The sequence below is a fragment of the Pholis gunnellus genome (assembly GCF_910591455.1).
Source record: "Pholis gunnellus genome assembly, chromosome: 2".
NCBI classification, from domain to species: domain Eukaryota; kingdom Metazoa; phylum Chordata; class Actinopteri; order Perciformes; family Pholidae; genus Pholis; species Pholis gunnellus.
In genome coordinates, this window is record NC_136536.1 from 11,518,514 (window position 1) to 11,536,671 (window position 18,158).

The 18,158-nt window shown below is 40.9% G+C and overlaps 1 protein-coding gene across 1 annotated transcript in view; it reads left to right on the top strand.

The window, feature by feature from the left end:
• The window catches only part of dnmt3bb.1 (DNA (cytosine-5-)-methyltransferase 3 beta, duplicate b.1), a 30,238-nt gene extending 12,462 nt beyond the window's left edge, over positions 1 to 17,776 (top strand). Inside the window, exons 3-22 of the mRNA XM_079179989.1 lie at positions 4,283 to 4,433; positions 4,775 to 4,860; positions 4,960 to 5,097; positions 5,543 to 5,692; positions 7,729 to 7,887; positions 8,001 to 8,108; positions 8,567 to 8,708; positions 8,829 to 8,951; positions 9,287 to 9,331; positions 9,416 to 9,495; positions 9,695 to 9,807; positions 9,893 to 10,076; positions 10,870 to 10,954; positions 11,087 to 11,232; positions 12,289 to 12,379; positions 12,701 to 12,849; positions 13,489 to 13,574; positions 13,948 to 14,017; positions 14,122 to 14,240; positions 14,723 to 17,776. Coding sequence (XP_079036115.1) covers positions 4,283 to 4,433; positions 4,775 to 4,860; positions 4,960 to 5,097; positions 5,543 to 5,692; positions 7,729 to 7,887; positions 8,001 to 8,108; positions 8,567 to 8,708; positions 8,829 to 8,951; positions 9,287 to 9,331; positions 9,416 to 9,495; positions 9,695 to 9,807; positions 9,893 to 10,076; positions 10,870 to 10,954; positions 11,087 to 11,232; positions 12,289 to 12,379; positions 12,701 to 12,849; positions 13,489 to 13,574; positions 13,948 to 14,017; positions 14,122 to 14,240; positions 14,723 to 14,864 — 2,367 coding nt within the window. The 3' untranslated portion in view covers positions 14,865 to 17,776. The remainder of the gene's footprint in view (positions 1 to 4,282; positions 4,434 to 4,774; positions 4,861 to 4,959; positions 5,098 to 5,542; positions 5,693 to 7,728; positions 7,888 to 8,000; positions 8,109 to 8,566; positions 8,709 to 8,828; positions 8,952 to 9,286; positions 9,332 to 9,415; positions 9,496 to 9,694; positions 9,808 to 9,892; positions 10,077 to 10,869; positions 10,955 to 11,086; positions 11,233 to 12,288; positions 12,380 to 12,700; positions 12,850 to 13,488; positions 13,575 to 13,947; positions 14,018 to 14,121; positions 14,241 to 14,722) is intronic.
• Positions 17,777 to 18,158: the final 382 nt, after the last annotated feature.

Sequence of the window (18,158 nt, forward strand, 5' to 3'; positions counted from 1 at the left end):
AATGCAGTATAAACACGTGATGGCTTCTTCAAACAGATGTTCCTATCCCGTCCCTCTTTAGCCCGAAGTGCTGCTTTACCTTCTTTCCTCCCAAACTGTCTTCCTGCTCGCTCTGCTGTCACTCCCCTCCTCCATTCACCTCCAGAACCCAGAAGGTTCTCTCGCCTCTCTCGCCTCTCTCTCCTGCGGTCGACCCTCCAGTGCTGCGATATGACGAGAGGACACACTTTCACATACGGTGGTCAATTTCAATAGTTTGATCCTCTAATGTGAACTAACCGGCTTCAACAGTAGATTTTAATGTATTTGGATTTCGTCATCATTTAAAAAAAACTTTTTTGAAGATATATTATACTGTTGAAAAACCTCAAAAAGAAGATTTTGACTTGATTAGTGCTGAAATGATCTATTTGTCAATTAAGTTAATTTAGTTGTTTTTGAGTCATTTATTAAACAAAATGAGAAAAATCCTCTGATTTCAGCTTTTCTCATTTTCTTTACTGGATTTCTCTGTTTTGTACCAAAGTAAATTGAAGTTGATACAATTTAACTGTGGCATGTAATATATGAGGTACAATTCCAGGGGTATTTATTGCTAGAGGTATTTATGGTCTTCAGGAGATGCTCCCAAATTATTTTTATGACTCTCTGACCGTCTCAAGCAGCCATCAGGTCAGACTTTCTCCTGGACCAAGGCTTGCGTCTACAACAGGGGTGTCAAACATACGGCCCGCGGGCCGGATCCGGCCCGCCACGTCATTTTATTTGGCCCGCGAATCTACCAGCAAAAAAAAAAAAAAAATGGAAATCGCGCACGGCGGAGCTCCTCCCCGATCCGCGCGCACACACCTCCACCAGCGTATGTGGCAGCAGCAGCCCCCCCCCCCCCCCCCCCCCCCCCCGCCGACAACCGGCCCTTTGGGGGCAACCATGATGCCGATGTGGCCCCAGAGCAACAATGAGTTTGACACCCCTGGTCTACAACAAGGCGCTGCATCGATTTCTGTACATGTTGAAGTACATGAAAGAATTATTCAGAATGGTTTCTGTTGACCTTTTCACTCTCTCTCTTTTTTTCTTTTTGTCAGTCTCTCTGCCTCTTGTTCCTGCCAGCAGTTCTCACTCTCAACCATCTGCAGCACACACTTCATGCACAGGTTCACTGGGTTCATTTATTATTGTGGAGATTTGGCATCACAACCACTCTCACACACTACATGCATTCCCTCTTTTACAACGTTTAACAATTACAAACAGCCTCAGAGACGCGTAGCTGGGATTTTCCCTGAAAAAGTCAGCACAATCTCACAGTTTGTCCATTTGTTGAACAGCTGCTCCGTCTCGCCTCCTCTCTCTCTCTCTCTCTCTCTCTCTCTCTCTCTCTCTCTCTCTCTCTCTCTCTCTCTCTCTCTGCTTTGTTCCATCTTTGTCTCTTTTGCACTAAATCAACAGTTTTTTGTAAACTAAAGACTCATTGTGTATACAACTAAAGTCCTGTTTGATTTGTATTGTTTTTACAGTTTACAGTTACAACTGTAACCAAGAGTTTAATGTGACCAACATACTGGTTGCAAAATGTACTCGTTTGCACCGGCCAAATGGCGCGTGAATGTTTTAATTTTACCAGCCACTCAATGTATAACCATTGTTTTTGGGGGGTTTTTTGGCCGGTGAGTGAAGCAAATCTAACAACCACTTGCATATTTGACCAGCTTTTGGCGGGTACATTGTGTGCCCTGACCACATATTCACTCCAGTTGCACAACACATTGGCTTATATTTAATTTGTTAGTTAACGAATAACAATGCTGGATAACATATTAATTAAAGCATACGTTGAATCAGCTGAGGGAACTAAGGTAAAATGCTTGATTTTATTTTATTATCTTATTTATCAAACCCTTGTAATTATAGATGTATTAAAGTAGTAGGAAAAGCAAGATGAATTACTTTGATGATTTATTTGACATTTGTTTTGGGGTCTGCAGGGTTAACAATAGTTTCCAACCCTTATCGTTTATTTATCTAGCTGTAGCTAATGTTTTGTTACCAGCGCTGTACATCCCTAGTTTTCTCTTTCACACACATACGTACATAAGCGAAAACATACACATATTTAGAGACACGTGTTGTCTAAATCTTCCGAGCTGTTACCTTAATACATCAGTATCTGTACATCTGTTATACTCCGCCCTCCTCTAATCTGAGCAGGCAAAGAGTGGGGGTTATCTGTAATCGGTACTTTTAAGTGTATCGAGCACAAGTCCAGACAAGAGCTGAGCTGAGCAAGGCTGCCACGGATATGCGCCTCGAAGGTTCACTCCTTCACCTCTGTCGAGGTGAGAGAGGAAGTGATGCGGAGAAAAAACGCTTTCCTGCTCACCTTCAGGTCACCTGTGCTGATCTCTCTCTCTCTCTAAAGTAATGACTCACTGTCACTGGTAGCTAATGCCTCTCACAGATTCATAATCCTCTGTGTTATTCTTCTACGGATTCTTTTGTTTGTGTTGAGTCCGGCGGTTAACCTCAGGTTGACATGCGGCCACGCCTGACAGTCTCTGTTGTCAAAAGTGATTGATTTTCACACCTTTTTCGGTGACTTTTATAACGGCAAGAATGTGTTTGATCAACAACATCCCAAGGGGAAGGCGGGGTTTGGCTCCATCTTGCGAAAGACATTTAATTCAAGAGCTTTAGGGTTTGGATCATTAGTCTAATGAGCAGCTGCTTTGTGTCAATTTCGTTTGGTCAACAAAAGAACATTTCAGTGCTCGTGATGTTCCTTGCAAGACGTAGCTTGAACAAAATGTTTTGTGTCAGATGTCATTTCATGTGCAGAAAACCTTAAAATACCAGTGAATATTACTGGTCATAAACAGCAAGACAATGCACAGTACAAGCTGGTACAAGAAGACAGTAACGTGAATGCTCCTAACGGGGTTTTTTGGAAACAAGTGACCTAGTTGGAAAGCCATCAAAAGTGTCTGGCAAAGGGATCGTCCATTGTGCTTGGAGGATTAGAAGATTTGGGATGTTCAGCACTCCGAGCCGTGACTCGACAGGTCGCACACGTAGCCCAGCGTCATGCTGGCAGAACTACAGGAATATCATGTGACAGCATGCGGCATACCTGTGCAGCCTGAGGCTCTGGTGTTTACTTGTATGTGTCGTGGACGTATTGCATCCTGCCAGTCTTTGTCGATGTCAGCCAGCGCATTAAACACACTCAGCTGTGGGTGGGTTGGCAGGTGAAGGCTATGTGGAGGTCTGTTGTCACAGGCAACACTCTCTGTTTGTTTCTGAGTCTTTCTTTATTCTTCGATAGCTTCTATATAGTAGTGAGCACTTATAGAAGGCTTCATATGAAATAGAAAATACAGTGGAATTTACTGATAGTGATCACGTCTTTATCGATTATCATAACCATCTAATCGACATAGCATTAAAGCATAAAGTTATGAAATAGAAAGCTTCCCTTTTTACAGGCTGGCTGCCAATTCCTTTGTCTTTTCTAAGGGCTGGCATGAGGCATGAGGCTTTGTCGTTTTTTGGCTGGCTCTGTGTCACTGCAGTGCCGGCGGTACGTGCAGGTGAACGGCCAGTTGAGGATTGGCAGAGTTTCATTATGTGACCAGGAAGTTTCAATCTACTTGACATGGGTGGCTTCAACCGCAGGTGCTTTCCCACTGCGCATTAGTTTGTCATTGAGAGAAAATGATTTTCCTTTTTCCCCGTCATGATTTCAATGTGCACGTAGCTCCAGCTTCAGGTAGCCAGTCGCAGAGCAGTCTGGTTACCACGAGGTGAGGTATCGTAGGAGTACAATCAAGTTTAAAAAAACATGACGACAGACATTCAATGCTTCATTTGAAAAAATCAATCGAAGCTTTAAATGTTAAAAAAAAAATGGCATTCGCTCCAGCTTTAAGTTCAGCTTTGTTCCCTGAGAAATCATATTTTTTTCGTCAGTTTAAATATTAAAATACTCATGAACCTCGACAAGCGTACCTGTTAATTAGACTTAGTCTTTGGAACAAAACTTAAATCTTTGAATGTGGATGTTTCTCTCTGAAATGCACCCTGGGAGTAGTAGTTATTCTCCTCCTCTCATCACTTTTCTCCACATATTGTTTTCACTCTTCACATCTTTGCTTAACTTTAGTGTCTTTCTCTTCCTCACTTCAATCAGCGAATCAACAAATCTAACAATCTGAGCATCTTTTCAGTAAAAGTCGATCAGGTTAAAGTCTGTGAGTCACCTTCCCTCTGTCTCCATCCTCAGGCGCCGGTGAACGGAGACAAGCCTCCCGCTAAAGGCCTATCAGAGAACGACAGTGGCGTGGAGCTGACCAATGAGAACAGCCCTCTGACCGCGGCCGAACCGCCCTCCCCCTTCAGCCCCAAGCAGAACGGAGACGCCGCCTCACCTCAAGGTAACGAACACACACGACAGTGACACACGTTTTAGGTTGTCTATATCGATAGTTGGTAAAAACTTTAATATTTTATAGAAGTCCGATAGTTTCCTGTAATTTACGAGAAAGGAACTGATATGAACTGTAGATTTAGAACTTTAATGGAAAGGACAATATAAACATTATTAAAGTTCACTTTTGTTGGCCTGTTATAAAGCAAGTTCATATTCCTCCACTAGAAATGTATTTCTGGAGAAGTGACTGTCCTGCCACTTGCACATTATCTCTTGAAAATATTGAGTTACTTTTCGAGCCGTCTGTCGAGCCTTCTGTTGACCTCCTGCTGTTTCTCCTCTCAGATGGTAACCAAGGTTCAGGGGGAAGTAGGAAGAGGAGCAGGAAGAAGTCAGAGGAGGAGGAAACTACCTGGGACTCCGACAGCGAGGTATGACCACAGGCGTACACACTTTCATTTGTTAAAGCTTCTTTTGGAAGACGTGAAATTCAATCCTCTGAGTGTGTGTTTATGTGTGTTTGTTTACAGGACAAAACTTCAGGAGCGTCTCAGCCGGGTTTGAGACAGACGCCTCGACCCAGAACCATCTTTCAGGCCGGTCTGATGCCGCGCACGCACAACAAACCTCGCAGACAAAGCCGCAAACAGGAGCACAGCATGTTACTGGTAAACACACACACACATCACTGGATTTTCTTACCCCCGTGTTAAACCACATGATATTTTTCCATTTACAAATGCTGTGGTGTTTATTTTAAAATACATATTAGTCAACTAACTTCAGCTCAGGTTTTTCCCTGTATATCATTATAATAAATAGAAATGCACTTGAAAACAGAAGGGTTCCCCGCTTCACCTTGCTGTCAGACAGCCGTTACCGACTGGGAACTGAAACCGTAACTACTATACTACTATAGGTAATAGACTTACTATGGATAAGATTCTCATACAACCCCACTTCAAAACTGTCCCTTTAACATTGTTATAAAGGAGGGATAATGACCTCTGAAAAGAAAAATAGCTTCTTTCTCTCTCTTTTGCTCCCACACAAATATTCCTTTGAGTCTAATAAACCTCCATCTTTATCTTCACCCCTGTCTCTCTCCATCAGAGTGCAGGTCGCGGTGGTCCTCGGGTGGCTGTGGTTACGCCCGGCGGAGTCCCAGAGGCTCCCCGTCCCGAGCTGATGGAACAAGACTCCAAGGACTCGGCCCAGAGCATCAGCACCTCATCCAGCTCTGAGATCCAGCCAGAGTACAATGTAAGATGTGTGTTTGGAGGAGGAAGGATGGAGGGGTGTGAATCACATATCAGGACTAGAGACGAGACCTCCATCCACTCATGGGGGCAGGTTGATGGAAGTTGGGAGATGAATGACAAATAAACAAAACATAATATTCGGATTGTTTGATCTGGACTCACATATGTGGGACGTTTTTGTATTATTGTGACATTCATTTAAAATGTTGAAAAATTCAGTGACAGGATCACAATCGATATTCATGTTGGTTTTTTAACAAACCAAATTACATTCTCAAATGTAATTATTTAAAGTCTATTTAAATATTTATCAGTTATTTTTCCAAATCTGCATAAATTAGATTAGCGATAGCAAGTTTATTGCGTTTGGGGGGGTGTTTTTATATGTTCATATGTAACCATAGAAGCGATACATAGCACAACACTAACAATCTCTTTAAAGGCAGATTGCAGAGGCATTTTAAGTATCTACAAACCAAAATTGTCCTATCGCACACCCTGACCCTTAAAGCACTCTTGGAAGAGAGATGAGGACGTGCAAAGGGAGCGAAAAAGAGAGAGACAGCTGTGTCGATGCAGGAGAGGCAGCTTATTTCTAAAAGGGGAAGTGAAGGTTTGGCAGTGATAGAAAGAGAAGGAGGGTAACTCCCTGCACAGACCACAGAACCTCCCCCACCTGGCCTTGTGTTAGTGCAGGTGGCCAGACACACACACACACACACACACACACACACACACACTCTCTCACTCAGTCTGGCTGTGTTTGCTCTGTATCAATAGTTTAATTCAAGCCGTGACGACCACCAGTCTGCACAGCAGGGCCTGTGTATGTGTGTGTGTGTGTGTGTGTGTGGAGCATACTTATAAAGATCTGCATGTCTCAGGTCTGCGTGCACAGAATCTCACAGTACACTTGCTTTTTTTGTGCAGATGCTGATGCGTCTCATTGTGTTGGCGTGTGTGTTTTCACTCGACCCAGGCTGAAGTCAGTGGAGCGTAGCATCCTTTCAAAGCCTAATGGGTTTTCTCTCTTAAGGCGGACTGACGGATCACATAGCCTGGGCCCAACTGGGATTTGTTTGCAAGCACAGAATTCACACCCGCTCAAAAGCTAGCACACATCGTTTGCAAAAGAAAGAAAGAAAAATGGGTCAGTTATGGTTTTATCAGGGATGTTTGATGTCTTCTTTAAATTGCAAAGCTAACAGCCGAAATAAAGGAAACATTCCTGAGCAAATGAGGAAATCAGACGACGATGTGTTTTCATACAGGTGTGATGTCAAGGTGGACAAACACGATTCAGTTTATGTTGTGATGCTTTAAAGATTTGGACATTTCTTCTTGAAAGATTTCCGTTGTATTGATCCATGCAGGGCCATCTCTGTTTTAAAACTGTCATACTTAAAGGACACTACTTTTTTTAATTAAAGGCAGGGTAAACGATTTGTTTCTTTACTCAAATGTCAGCTAAACCTTCTCCTCTACATTCTCTGTCCTCTCTCCAACTAAACATTTGGTTGGAGGAGGATTTCATTTTCTCATCCTTTCCCTGTGGAAACAAAAGTTTTTTTGCACAATTTGTGTTTATTACTCTGTTCTCTTCCTGACACCTTTCCTCCTTTCATCCTTTGCTTTGAATATTTGATCTTTAACACTGTTAAACTAGTCTTGAAGAAGCAATACTTTCTTCTCTATCTTCTACTCTATGCACAGAGTTTTAGTTATAGTTTTAGGAGAAAGTTGAGATGTTTCTCCCAAAATATGAAGGCTGATTTCCTCTTTCGTTAGTTTTCCCTTTCTACGTCTTCGTCCAAGACCATGAAGGTTTTAGGAATTGGCAAACTAAAATGTCCAGGGAGATTTTCAGCTTTACACATATACATATATCTTTACAGCTTTCTGTCAAACCATCAATCTAACTCTCTTTCCACCATCTTCATTCGTCCTCTCTTCTGCCACCCACCTTTTCCATCAGTAAAGCGGTACAAAGTACAAGATCCTAACCTTATCCATCTACACTCTGCCTCCTCCATCCAGGACAACAAGGGTTTTGGCATTGGCGAGCTGGTGTGGGGAAAGATCAAGGGCTTTTCCTGGTGGCCCGGCATCGTGGTGACGTGGCGCGCCACTGGCAAACGGCAGGCCAGCAATGGCATGAGGTGGCTGCAGTGGTTTGGAGATGGAAAGTTCTCTGAGGTGAGGAGGGAAGAAGCAAATCAGACAGACCGAAGGAGGTAGCGGGGGAGGGAAATCATATAATAGTTGCACACGTCGTACTTTGTTTGATGCCACGTTTTCTTCCCCTCTAGGTTTCAGCAGACAAACTGGACTCCATCACTGCCTTCCCCAAGTTCTTCAGCCAGGCTTCCTACACCAAACTGGCCTCCTACCGGAGAGCCATCTTCCAAGCGCTGGAGGTAAGCGTAGATGTGGATTAGGTGCCACTTTTGGAAATGAACCACCTTTGTTCTTAGTTGCTGGGCAGAGTTAATCTGCCGTCTTCCTCCTCTTCTTCTTCTTCTTCTTCTTCTTCCTCTTCAGTGCAGGTGTCTCCAATTACATTGGCTGTGTGTAGGCGTGTGTTTGTGTGTGTGCGCACCAGATGCCAAGTAAAACAAACGGATGCATGTCTGAAAGGGATTCCTCCTCACTGTCACTGTCTCGTCCTGTCCATAAAAAAGAGGGTAATGAGAGAGGACCGCCGGGTTGTCTCTCTCTCTCTTTTACACTGCCTGCCCTCTCAGCTCACTCGCACAATCTGTCTCTTTCTTTTTTTTTTAAAATGAGCCGGGAAGCTGAGAGCAAAGCCTTACGTTTGATGCTTTTAAATATCTTTAAATATATATCTTAAAAAGTTTGTATCTCTTTACCACAGATGTCCAGTGTCCGGGCGGAGAAGAAGTTTCCTCCCTGCGAGTCGGACGTTCTAGATGACCAGGTCAAACCCATGCTGGAGTGGGCCAACGGCGGCTTCCTGCCCAAAGGAGAGGAGGGGCTCAAACCTACACACACTGCCGGTGAGCAAGGCAGCAGCACCAGACCAGTCGCATACTGTTCATCGCCAAACAGTGCCTCCAAATGTGCCATTCAGTGAGGAAATGATAGTAAAGTCTGACTGTTCTTGTGTCTCCCTGCAGACAGTAACCCTCTGGACCACCAGGTCCTCGATGTTTCCCTGCCAGAATATTTCCCCAGCGCCAAGCGGCCCAGAGTCAGCCTCTGTAAGAACAAGGCCGCCCCCGAGGAGTCCTACAGCAGAGGTACATTTAATTGTTTGGAGTTTGAACTTTTTTGTTTTCCTGCTTTTTGTCTGTTAAAGGTTTAAAGGGGAAATACAATTCGACATTTGGTATTTTGTTTGTGGTCCAGATTAGCTTATGTTTCTTGCGTCATTATTTTTGCATCAGTTGTGTACTTTAGTGTAGAGTAGGGTAAAAAAAAAACCTGCGTTACAAATTGTGCAGGAACATGTGAAGCTAATAAAGGGCTTACGACTAAAAGAGTCCCATCGTCGCTGGCAGAATAGTAAACGTGTTGGAGACATCCCTAAATGAAAACGTGTTACTTTATAACATTGTCCTTCTTTTCCCCTCAGAACAAATGGTGAATGAAGTTCTGAAGAATAAAAGAAGTATAGAAGGTAGAGACTCACACTTTCACATTGTGTGTTTCTGTGTGAGTTCATTTGTGAATTATTAATCGTGTTGTTTAATTTTTTTTACAGATTTCTGTCTCTCTTGTGGAAAGATGAGAGCAGCAACCTTCCACCCACTGTTTGAAGGAGGCCTGTGCCAAACATGCAAGGTAGAGCAACAACACAATTTACTGTTTTCCACAATCAGTAGCTTAACCCATTGAATTATTCAGTGTGACGTTTTCACGAGTTCCTGAAGGTGGCGCTTTCTGCTTTCTTTAAATTGTTGCCGATGTGATGCAATGTCAGTGTGGCAGTGTAACTAAAGCCAAATGTATTTTTGTGATTTTTTTCTGTGTGTGTGTTCAGGACGTGTACCTGGAGATGTCCTACATGTACGACGATGACGGTTACCAGTCCTACTGCACCGTTTGCTGCGGAGGTCGAGAGGTTTTGCTCTGCGGCAACGCCAACTGCTGCAGGTCCGACACACACACACACACACACAAAGTAACAGTACACACAATAGATTACCTACTAACACCTCGTCTCCTCTCTTCCTTCCAGGTGTTTCTGTGTGGACTGTCTGGACATCCTGGTGGATCCCGGAGCGTCTAACAGTGCTCGCTATCTGGACCCGTGGCGATGCTACATGTGCCAGCCGCTGCTGCAGTACGGCGTCCTGAAGCGACGGCACGACTGGAGCATCAAGCTGCAGGTTTTCTTCACCAGCGACAGTGGACAGGAGTTTGTGAGTGACTTTGTATTTTTTTTTCACAGATGTTTGGCAAAAGTACAAATTTTGTGAACATATGGATATTTTTCTTTGTCCGTAAATATTTCTGTGTATACTTAATATCAGTGTTTCCCAACCAAGATAAATCTGTGGGGTAGCAAAATGATGAACAAGATTTTTCTATATTTTCTGCCTTTTTTCAAATCTCTGCTTTTTACTGGGAAATACTGCTTCGGATCGCTAAAGATTATTCAGATAAAACAATGTAAAAGACTTATGTGACAGTAGAAGCTATTACTTCCATTCAAAGTGTCACACACCAAAAAGGTCGAAACTCACTGCTCTATGTTTTTCTTCTCTTATGTTTCATCTCTTCTTCTTCTTGACACATTTCTGAAATACCGCAAACTGAAATGAATTGAAGTGAAATTCAGTAGCCAGACCTGCAAGGACACGCTTGATCAGATTAGATCAGCAGCGAACAGGAAGTCAGCTAAATAAAAACAATTGAACAACTTAATGTACAATGCAGTATAACGACCCTGCAAAAAAAATAACCTATTATTTTCAAAGTTCAATATTTGTAGAAAAATGTATCAAAGAGCAAATGAGAAAGTTTGAATGGAATCAGCAGAGCAGATCATCAGCTTATCAGAAATGAAGATAAGAACATGTTTTAGTAATGCAGTGAAGTGTATTGTTCACTGTTGAAGAATCTTTAACTATGAAAACATTATCTTTTGACATATTTAGCTGCCCAGATAGGAATTAGCCTCAAATACGATTTGTCTTAATTTTTCTCTTCCAGGAGAAACCAAAGATTTTCCCAGCAATCCCTGCAGAGCAGAGACGACCAATCAGAGTCCTCTCCCTGTTTGACGGCATTGCCACTGGTGAGGACGAGTGTTTGGATGACAAGAGACAAGACAGTGAATGAATGTATTTGCACTGATGTCTCTGCCATTTGATGTTTAATTCACCTAAAACGCAGCAGGTCATCATGCAAACTGTGTCTGTGCTTCCAGGCTACCTGGTTCTAAGGGACCTGGGTTTTAAGGTGGACCAGTATGTGGCGTCAGAAGTGTGCGAGGAATCCATCTCAGTGGGTGTCGTCAGACATGAAGGAAAGATCCATTATGTCCATGATGTCAGGAACATCACCAAGAAAAACGTAAGAGATAAATAGTTTCAAGTGTCAGGAACATACCTGTTGAAAATGACCTAGTGGCAGTTTAAAGCTCCCCCCAAAAATGTTGTTTAAAACATGACCGAGACGAGTCATTAGAAACGCAATGCCAGCAAACCGATGGTTTGCCTATGGTACTTACAGGATGATACGTATGTCATGTGGTGGCCTAACTTGCACTCCTCTCTTGTGCCGCACTTTGCATTTCTCTAGCAGTTTTTAGAGGCGCATTAAAAGTTAAAATATGAATACTTCCTTCTTGTTTTTATAAGGGCAGATGTGGAAGGAACAGTGGGACAAAAGCAAATACAGACGAAGGGTTGATGATTGCGATATTGAATTATGATTAACTATTTAATTATTCTGTTCTTTCTTTATTCTTTTGTGTAGTGCAAAAGTGTAGATTTAATTATCTACCTGTACAGAATATTTGTAGTGCAGCCGTTAATAAATACTTCACCATTTTGGGAAATGTGTTTACTTAATTGAGCTTCTTAAATACGCTGTATATAAATTGTCTTGTGCTAATTGCGAGCATACTGACTTTTGTTATGATTGTGATTAGGTAAGAGTGCTGTAAAGTGATGGTTATTGTAATAAAATACAGTATAAACTCATGCAAGACTGGGATACATATAAATGCTAGCGATTAGCATTAGCGCTAGAGATTGAAACCCTAGTTGAAAGGGTAACAGCTACTCTTCACTAATACTCCTCCTTCTGCAGTCTGAAGAGTCCGGGTTGGTGTGTTTGTAACACAATATGTAGAATTCAAATTCTTTGCACTAAAATATCAAGATTTGGACCAGAATCCAGGAATCCTGAATCCATCACCAACTCTCTCAATACCCATATACATTGTATTTCAGCTGAAAAAAAGTGGTTTGAGGGTTAAGTATTAGTTGCTGAAACTGCATGAAAAATTGGGGATATTTTACTGAGTGAGTTCTACTTTTGTTCCGTTGATGTTTTGCTGTTTTATTCATGCAGTAGCTGCCACTTCCTCAGTCTAACACTCGGTGGTGCTGTTGTCTCTCTCAGCTTCTCGACTGGGGTCCATTTGACCTGGTGATAGGAGGAAGTCCCTGCAACGACCTGTCAATCGTCAATCCTGCCAGGAAAGGGCTCTATGGTAGGTACCTGCCAGAGGAAGTCACGTCGGAGAATTTGTTTCAGTAAAATGTGTTTTGCACCAAAGTTTCCAAGAATTTGAGCAGTAAATGTCTGTGGTGGTTAATCTCTGTTAGTCATTTTATGAATTTAGCTGAATTACTTTCGTTTTTTTAATTGTCAAAAGGCTGTTTCTGATCCCCCCCAAAAAATGGCCAATCTCAAATATACTGAGTGTTTCATCTTTAAAATGATATCTGGAGTGGCCACTGGGAGGGGCCTATATCCCCAAATCTCATTAAGGAGAAGGTCAGTCTGTACTGACGGTGCTTTGTTTCTACAGAAGGCACAGGGAGGCTGTTCTTCGAGTTTTACCGTCTGCTGAGCGAGGCCAAACCCAAAGAAGGAGAGGACAGGCCGTTCTTCTGGATGTTCGAGAACGTGGTCGCCATGGGCGTCAATGACAAGAGGGACATCTCACGATTCCTAGAGGTGAGTTGTATGGACCGTAGAGTGTAAACAGCTGCAAAATATCTAAAACATAAACCAAAGACGTCCATCAACGACGGATAATTACTACATTTTGTGTAGCGAAAGAAGTAGTTCTAGACCTCAACCTGAAGCCTAATTTTAGAGCTAACCCTGAGGTGGGGGATATGACAAAGAAATATCATATCACTATTTTGCAAGTTACTGAACAGACTACCAGACTAATTTCCCCATTTAAAGAGATATTGCCCTACAAGGTAACAAAACATCACACCAAACTCCATTCTCAAATGTAACACTTAAAGTTTAAAGTTTCTTTGAATATTTATTTAAATGTATTTACTTTTACAAATACATTTGAAACACCACAAGGTATTTATTTAAAAAGATAATATGTCACTTTTGAAACAAGCAAGATAGCTATTTAAGTTTATTTTTATATCGCAATGGAGCTAATCCTGCAGTGCTGCGCTGCTTCATGCAGCAGAAACACTGAAGCCATAGAAACATAACTGATGTGCACTGGAGCACAGAGACAGATTTCCGCAGAAAAGTGCCTGTGCATCATTTTAAGTGTGGTATATTTATGATTACCATGGGTTTAATTGACTAATCAATGTGTCTTTGTTGTGTTTTTTGCAGTGTAACCCTGTGATGATCGATGCTATTGAGGTCTCTGCTGCTCACCGGGCCCGATACTTCTGGGGAAACCTGCCGGGCATGAACAGGTAGGAAAAACATCAAGTTCCAACTTCTCAAAGAAAAAACGTTGGTACGTTTTTAGTTGTGATTAATATGTTGCCAGAGCTGCAATATTCAACTTATCCATTCGTGAAATTGACCAAAAAAGAATGAGAGTTAAAGTAATCTTCCATACGAAAATGACAGAAAATCCATTATATCATATTTAATTTAATATCGTTGGGTTTTGGACTGACAAAACAACAACAATGAATCAGTGAATGAATAAGTATAACACCACAGTATCTACTTTAAGGCTAAAATTGTTACTGTAATCTACACAAAAGAGATGTTTTGTGTGGGTTTTGCTTATGATATATACAATATATTTATGTGTGTGATTATACCTCTACGTTTCAGGCGTCTGTGTGCCTCTGGGATGGACAAGCTGGAGCTGCAGGACTGTCTGGATCACGGCAGAGTTGCAAAGGTTTGATACATCTACAGAATACTGAACAAAGTCACTCTTCACAGTTTACACTTTTGTAATGGCTACTTGGCCTCTTGTTTGACCATGTTTTTGTTGTTTCATAGTTTGGGAAGGTGCGCACCATCACGACCCGCTCCAACTCCATCAAACAAGGGAAGGATCAACACTTCCCTGTTCTGATGAACGGGAAAGAGGACATACTTTGGTGCACTGAGCTGGAGAGGTTAGCAGGAAACACACACACACACACACACATAGAAAGACCCTTCAGAAGATCAAATATATGAGTCATTTAGTTGGATTTAACACATACAAATCTTGAGTGTCATACCATATAAATAGAATAAAAGAAGAACGGACATTGAACTGTTGTCCGTGGTCATTTCAATAGTACCAATGAAAATGGCAATTGATATCAGTTGCTATGGTGCAAACACGTCAGTGGGGCTGTAAAGTGTCATCGCAGCTCGCTGGTAAGAGACCGGACTCAGCTCCATTGACAGGCTAGTTAGCTAGGTAGCTAGGTAGCTTGTCCCTCTCCGGATAGTGGGAAGTGGGGCGGAGGGACACGAAGCTGCCACTGGTTGGCTGCTTGTCTCATTTTCTGTAACCGGTGTAGTATTCTGGGGTTAACAATCTTCTCTTCTAGGCTGTGACAAGAATGTGTGGAAGTAGCATGTTCAATTTGACTTTGTTACCCTGCAGGATCTTTGGCTTCCCTGTCCACTACACAGACGTGTCCAACATGGGTCGCGGTGCCAGACAGAGGCTCCTGGGCCGGTCCTGGAGCGTCCCCGTCATCAGGCATCTGTTCGCACCACTGAAAGACTACTTCGCTTGTGAATAGACGCCAGCCATCACCAGCAAAGAGAAGCCACTTATATTTACACAGCAGCTTTTCCATTGTGATACGAGCTCCATGGAACATCGGCCCGCCGGCCACATTTTGTGAAGAGCCGGGAATTTCTCTCCACTCTTGCAGGAGAATAACAAGTTTCATTTCAAATCAGTGTAGCTGGAAAATAGTGAGAATGGCTGTTTTTGTGTCCAGCCCTCCTGGTGATAATGCACTGCAGCCTTAAACACACATAACACACACTAACACAGAGATAAACAAAGCATAGGCTGTGATTCTGCCCATAGTATCACTGATTATATCATCCATCGAGGCCAGGAGAGTGCTTCGCCTCTGGCGGTTCAGCTGAGTTTAAAGGGAAAGATGGCGAAACCTGACTCACCTGTTTTGTTGATTCAGATTAGACCTTAGATCTTAACAGGATTTTCTTTCTTTTGAAATGCCCTTAGAAGGTATTGTTTTTAAGTTGACAACACTTAGTAGTTGTAGAAAAGAGAGAACAACACAGCACCAAAGGCTTTTTACTGCGCTGTATCAAACTTTTTTTTTTTAGGATGTGTCAAAATTTCAGAGGATGTTTATGCCTCCATTTAGCTGATGATTAAAATGTGTGACAACAGGCTGGTAATAAAAAATAAATAAAAAAAACACTTGAACCAAAGTCATTAGATGGACAGATTTGGGCCAATTGGGTTCCACTAGAATCCGGCCTGAATGTATTTTCTCAATAAAGGGGTTTGTCTAGAAATGATATTGGGGGTATCTGTCCAAAGTCTAAGATAGTAAATATCCACAACTGGAGTGAATTATTAAAAATAAATTGATAAATAAAACAGAAACAGCATTCAACAAAAACATATCCTGTTAGTCTAAGCCACACAGGTACTGTGAAAGCATTGTGGTTGTTCAATGCTAAGAAAATAATCTTTTTATCTTTGTTAAAATTACAACATATTTAGATTTGAATATGGAAAGAAAAAAAGTGCTCCGTAGGAAAATACATTCAGCAATGGAAGCTAGTGCACTGCAGGCTAACCTGTAGATGAAGCAGGGTTTGTCTTTGTATTTAGTTCATATTCATAGTTTTTTGTTGTTAATTGTTGTAAAGAAAAATACAATAATTTAGCTTGTTTGTATTTTACTTCGAGATGACTTCATGTGAGCAAAAAAAAAGAAAAAAAAACTTTTATCAAAGATTATATAAAATGTTTTTGTATAGAGAGTGTAAAACTTGAAACAAGCCGATGCAAAAACACAGATCTAGAGATTGTCTTTTGGGAACCATCATGAACGAGTGATGGCATTTATCCTGCTGTAGAAGTTTAGATTTTATAGTTTAAAAAAATACCATTGTTTTAGCTCACTGTCATGGCTGGATGTCAGTGATGTCAGCTACATGTGAGTGAACCTGGTTCAAAGACGTTAACTTGAATCCAGGAAAGAACGAGTGTCACTGTGTGTAAATGTGGTTTTAAAAAGCAAAAAGGTGGGAAACACTGGCCAACACGCAATATTTCTTGTAAACTACCACTGACTAATCTTGTTTTATATGCGTTTCTAGTTTCCCAAACATTTAACAACATCAAAAATCATCTGTATAATGCTGGTTGATGCTCTGTTCTGTGTGGTGCACATGCTTTGGTATACAGTATGTATCAGTAATTACAAGTAGCCTAACTGTCTGATGTGGTGCACATTTGTTGCCAGAAGAACTGTTTTCCTGTGAGACTTCCAACACCAAGTTATTGCAATAATGTAGTTTTTTAAAACTACTTAATAATTTTACACATTGCCATCTTTTGCCTGAATTTACATGTCATTCTGTATGCTTAAGCTTTAGCATGTTCACCAGACAGGGATTTACTGGACAGTTTATTTTGGTGCCAATTCTCTTGACGTGAACGAACTAAACTCACCAAAAAATTGGTATATTCCTTTGAACTATCTTTTTGTTTTGTTTTGATAACTGGAGGAATATTTCGATGTTGTCGACTGTCACCAAATCCTACTAAATGGGCATTACCTCAGACAAAGGGGCAACTGTACATCACTCCTCCTGTAGGACCTCTTTTCTGTGAATATACACTGTAGCTTTATGCTCCCATATGCCCTGTATATATCAAGCTTGTATTTTTTCACTGGAACTTTAATTTTTACACAATGTTTTGCGTACTGTATTGATAGAAAGGTTTACAAGTGTTTTTACTCTCATGTTTGACCAAGAACTACATTTTATTTTGAACACAAAATGCACAAGCCTTCTTTTTTTTCTTCCATGTTTAAATGACCAGTTCATTGAGAAATGTATAACTCTTCTATGGTGCTCAAAATGCCCCTTAAAGTGCCACCAGGAGTCTCTTTAGTCTGATTTTTAAGTCCTTTAAAAAAACCAAAAAGTAATTGTTTACATTCTTAATACTGCTGAGTTTGTTGAATGTTTTGCTTGAGAACAGTACGCAAACAAATCTATAGATTTTTGTTTTCTTTTTGTAACTGTCACATACAGGACACATACAGTATATATTAACAGTATAAAGCTTTCTTTAAATGTGCAATGTTCTAGCACATTATAGAGCATTCTAATCGATAGGTTTTTGATATCTTGTGTTATGTTAGATGTAAAACCATTTGAGTACATTTGTAGGCTTGCGTGTGAATATCAGAAGTTTCTACTTTTTTATACTACAACCTTTTAGTGCGAAATATTTGATCAGGATTCCATTTGAGGATTTTTTTTTTTATTTTGCTGAAAGATTTTTTTTATGGATCTAAAGTGCAAAAGCATTTCAAAAGAACAGATTCTGTGCTATTTTTATACTTCTTTTGATTAGTGGAAAAGCGTTGATGTATTATTTTTATGTTTGTGTACTTCCTACAGCAACCTTTATACAATTGTTACTCAATAAAAAACAAAAAAACACTTCCATGGGTCCTGTGTGAAATCTTCAATAACTTTTTGTACATTCATCTTTTTTTTAAATATTTACTCTCGGGACTGAAATGTCTGTAAATGTCAATAAAGTTGCAAGAAATTATTATTTTTATTTTATTATTTAAAATCCTCTAATTATTATTCAGGATATAAAATCATAACATTCATGACAAATTGGTTGAAAAATTTAATTGCTTGTCTGATCCCCAAAAGTATTTAAAAGACTTGACAATGGTTTAGATTTTGCACCATAATTAAATGATTTATCACTTCTCAACGAATCAATGAATTGTTTTAGGAGTAGTTTAATTATGAGAGAACGTGTGCTATAATGGATATGAATATGATTCAAA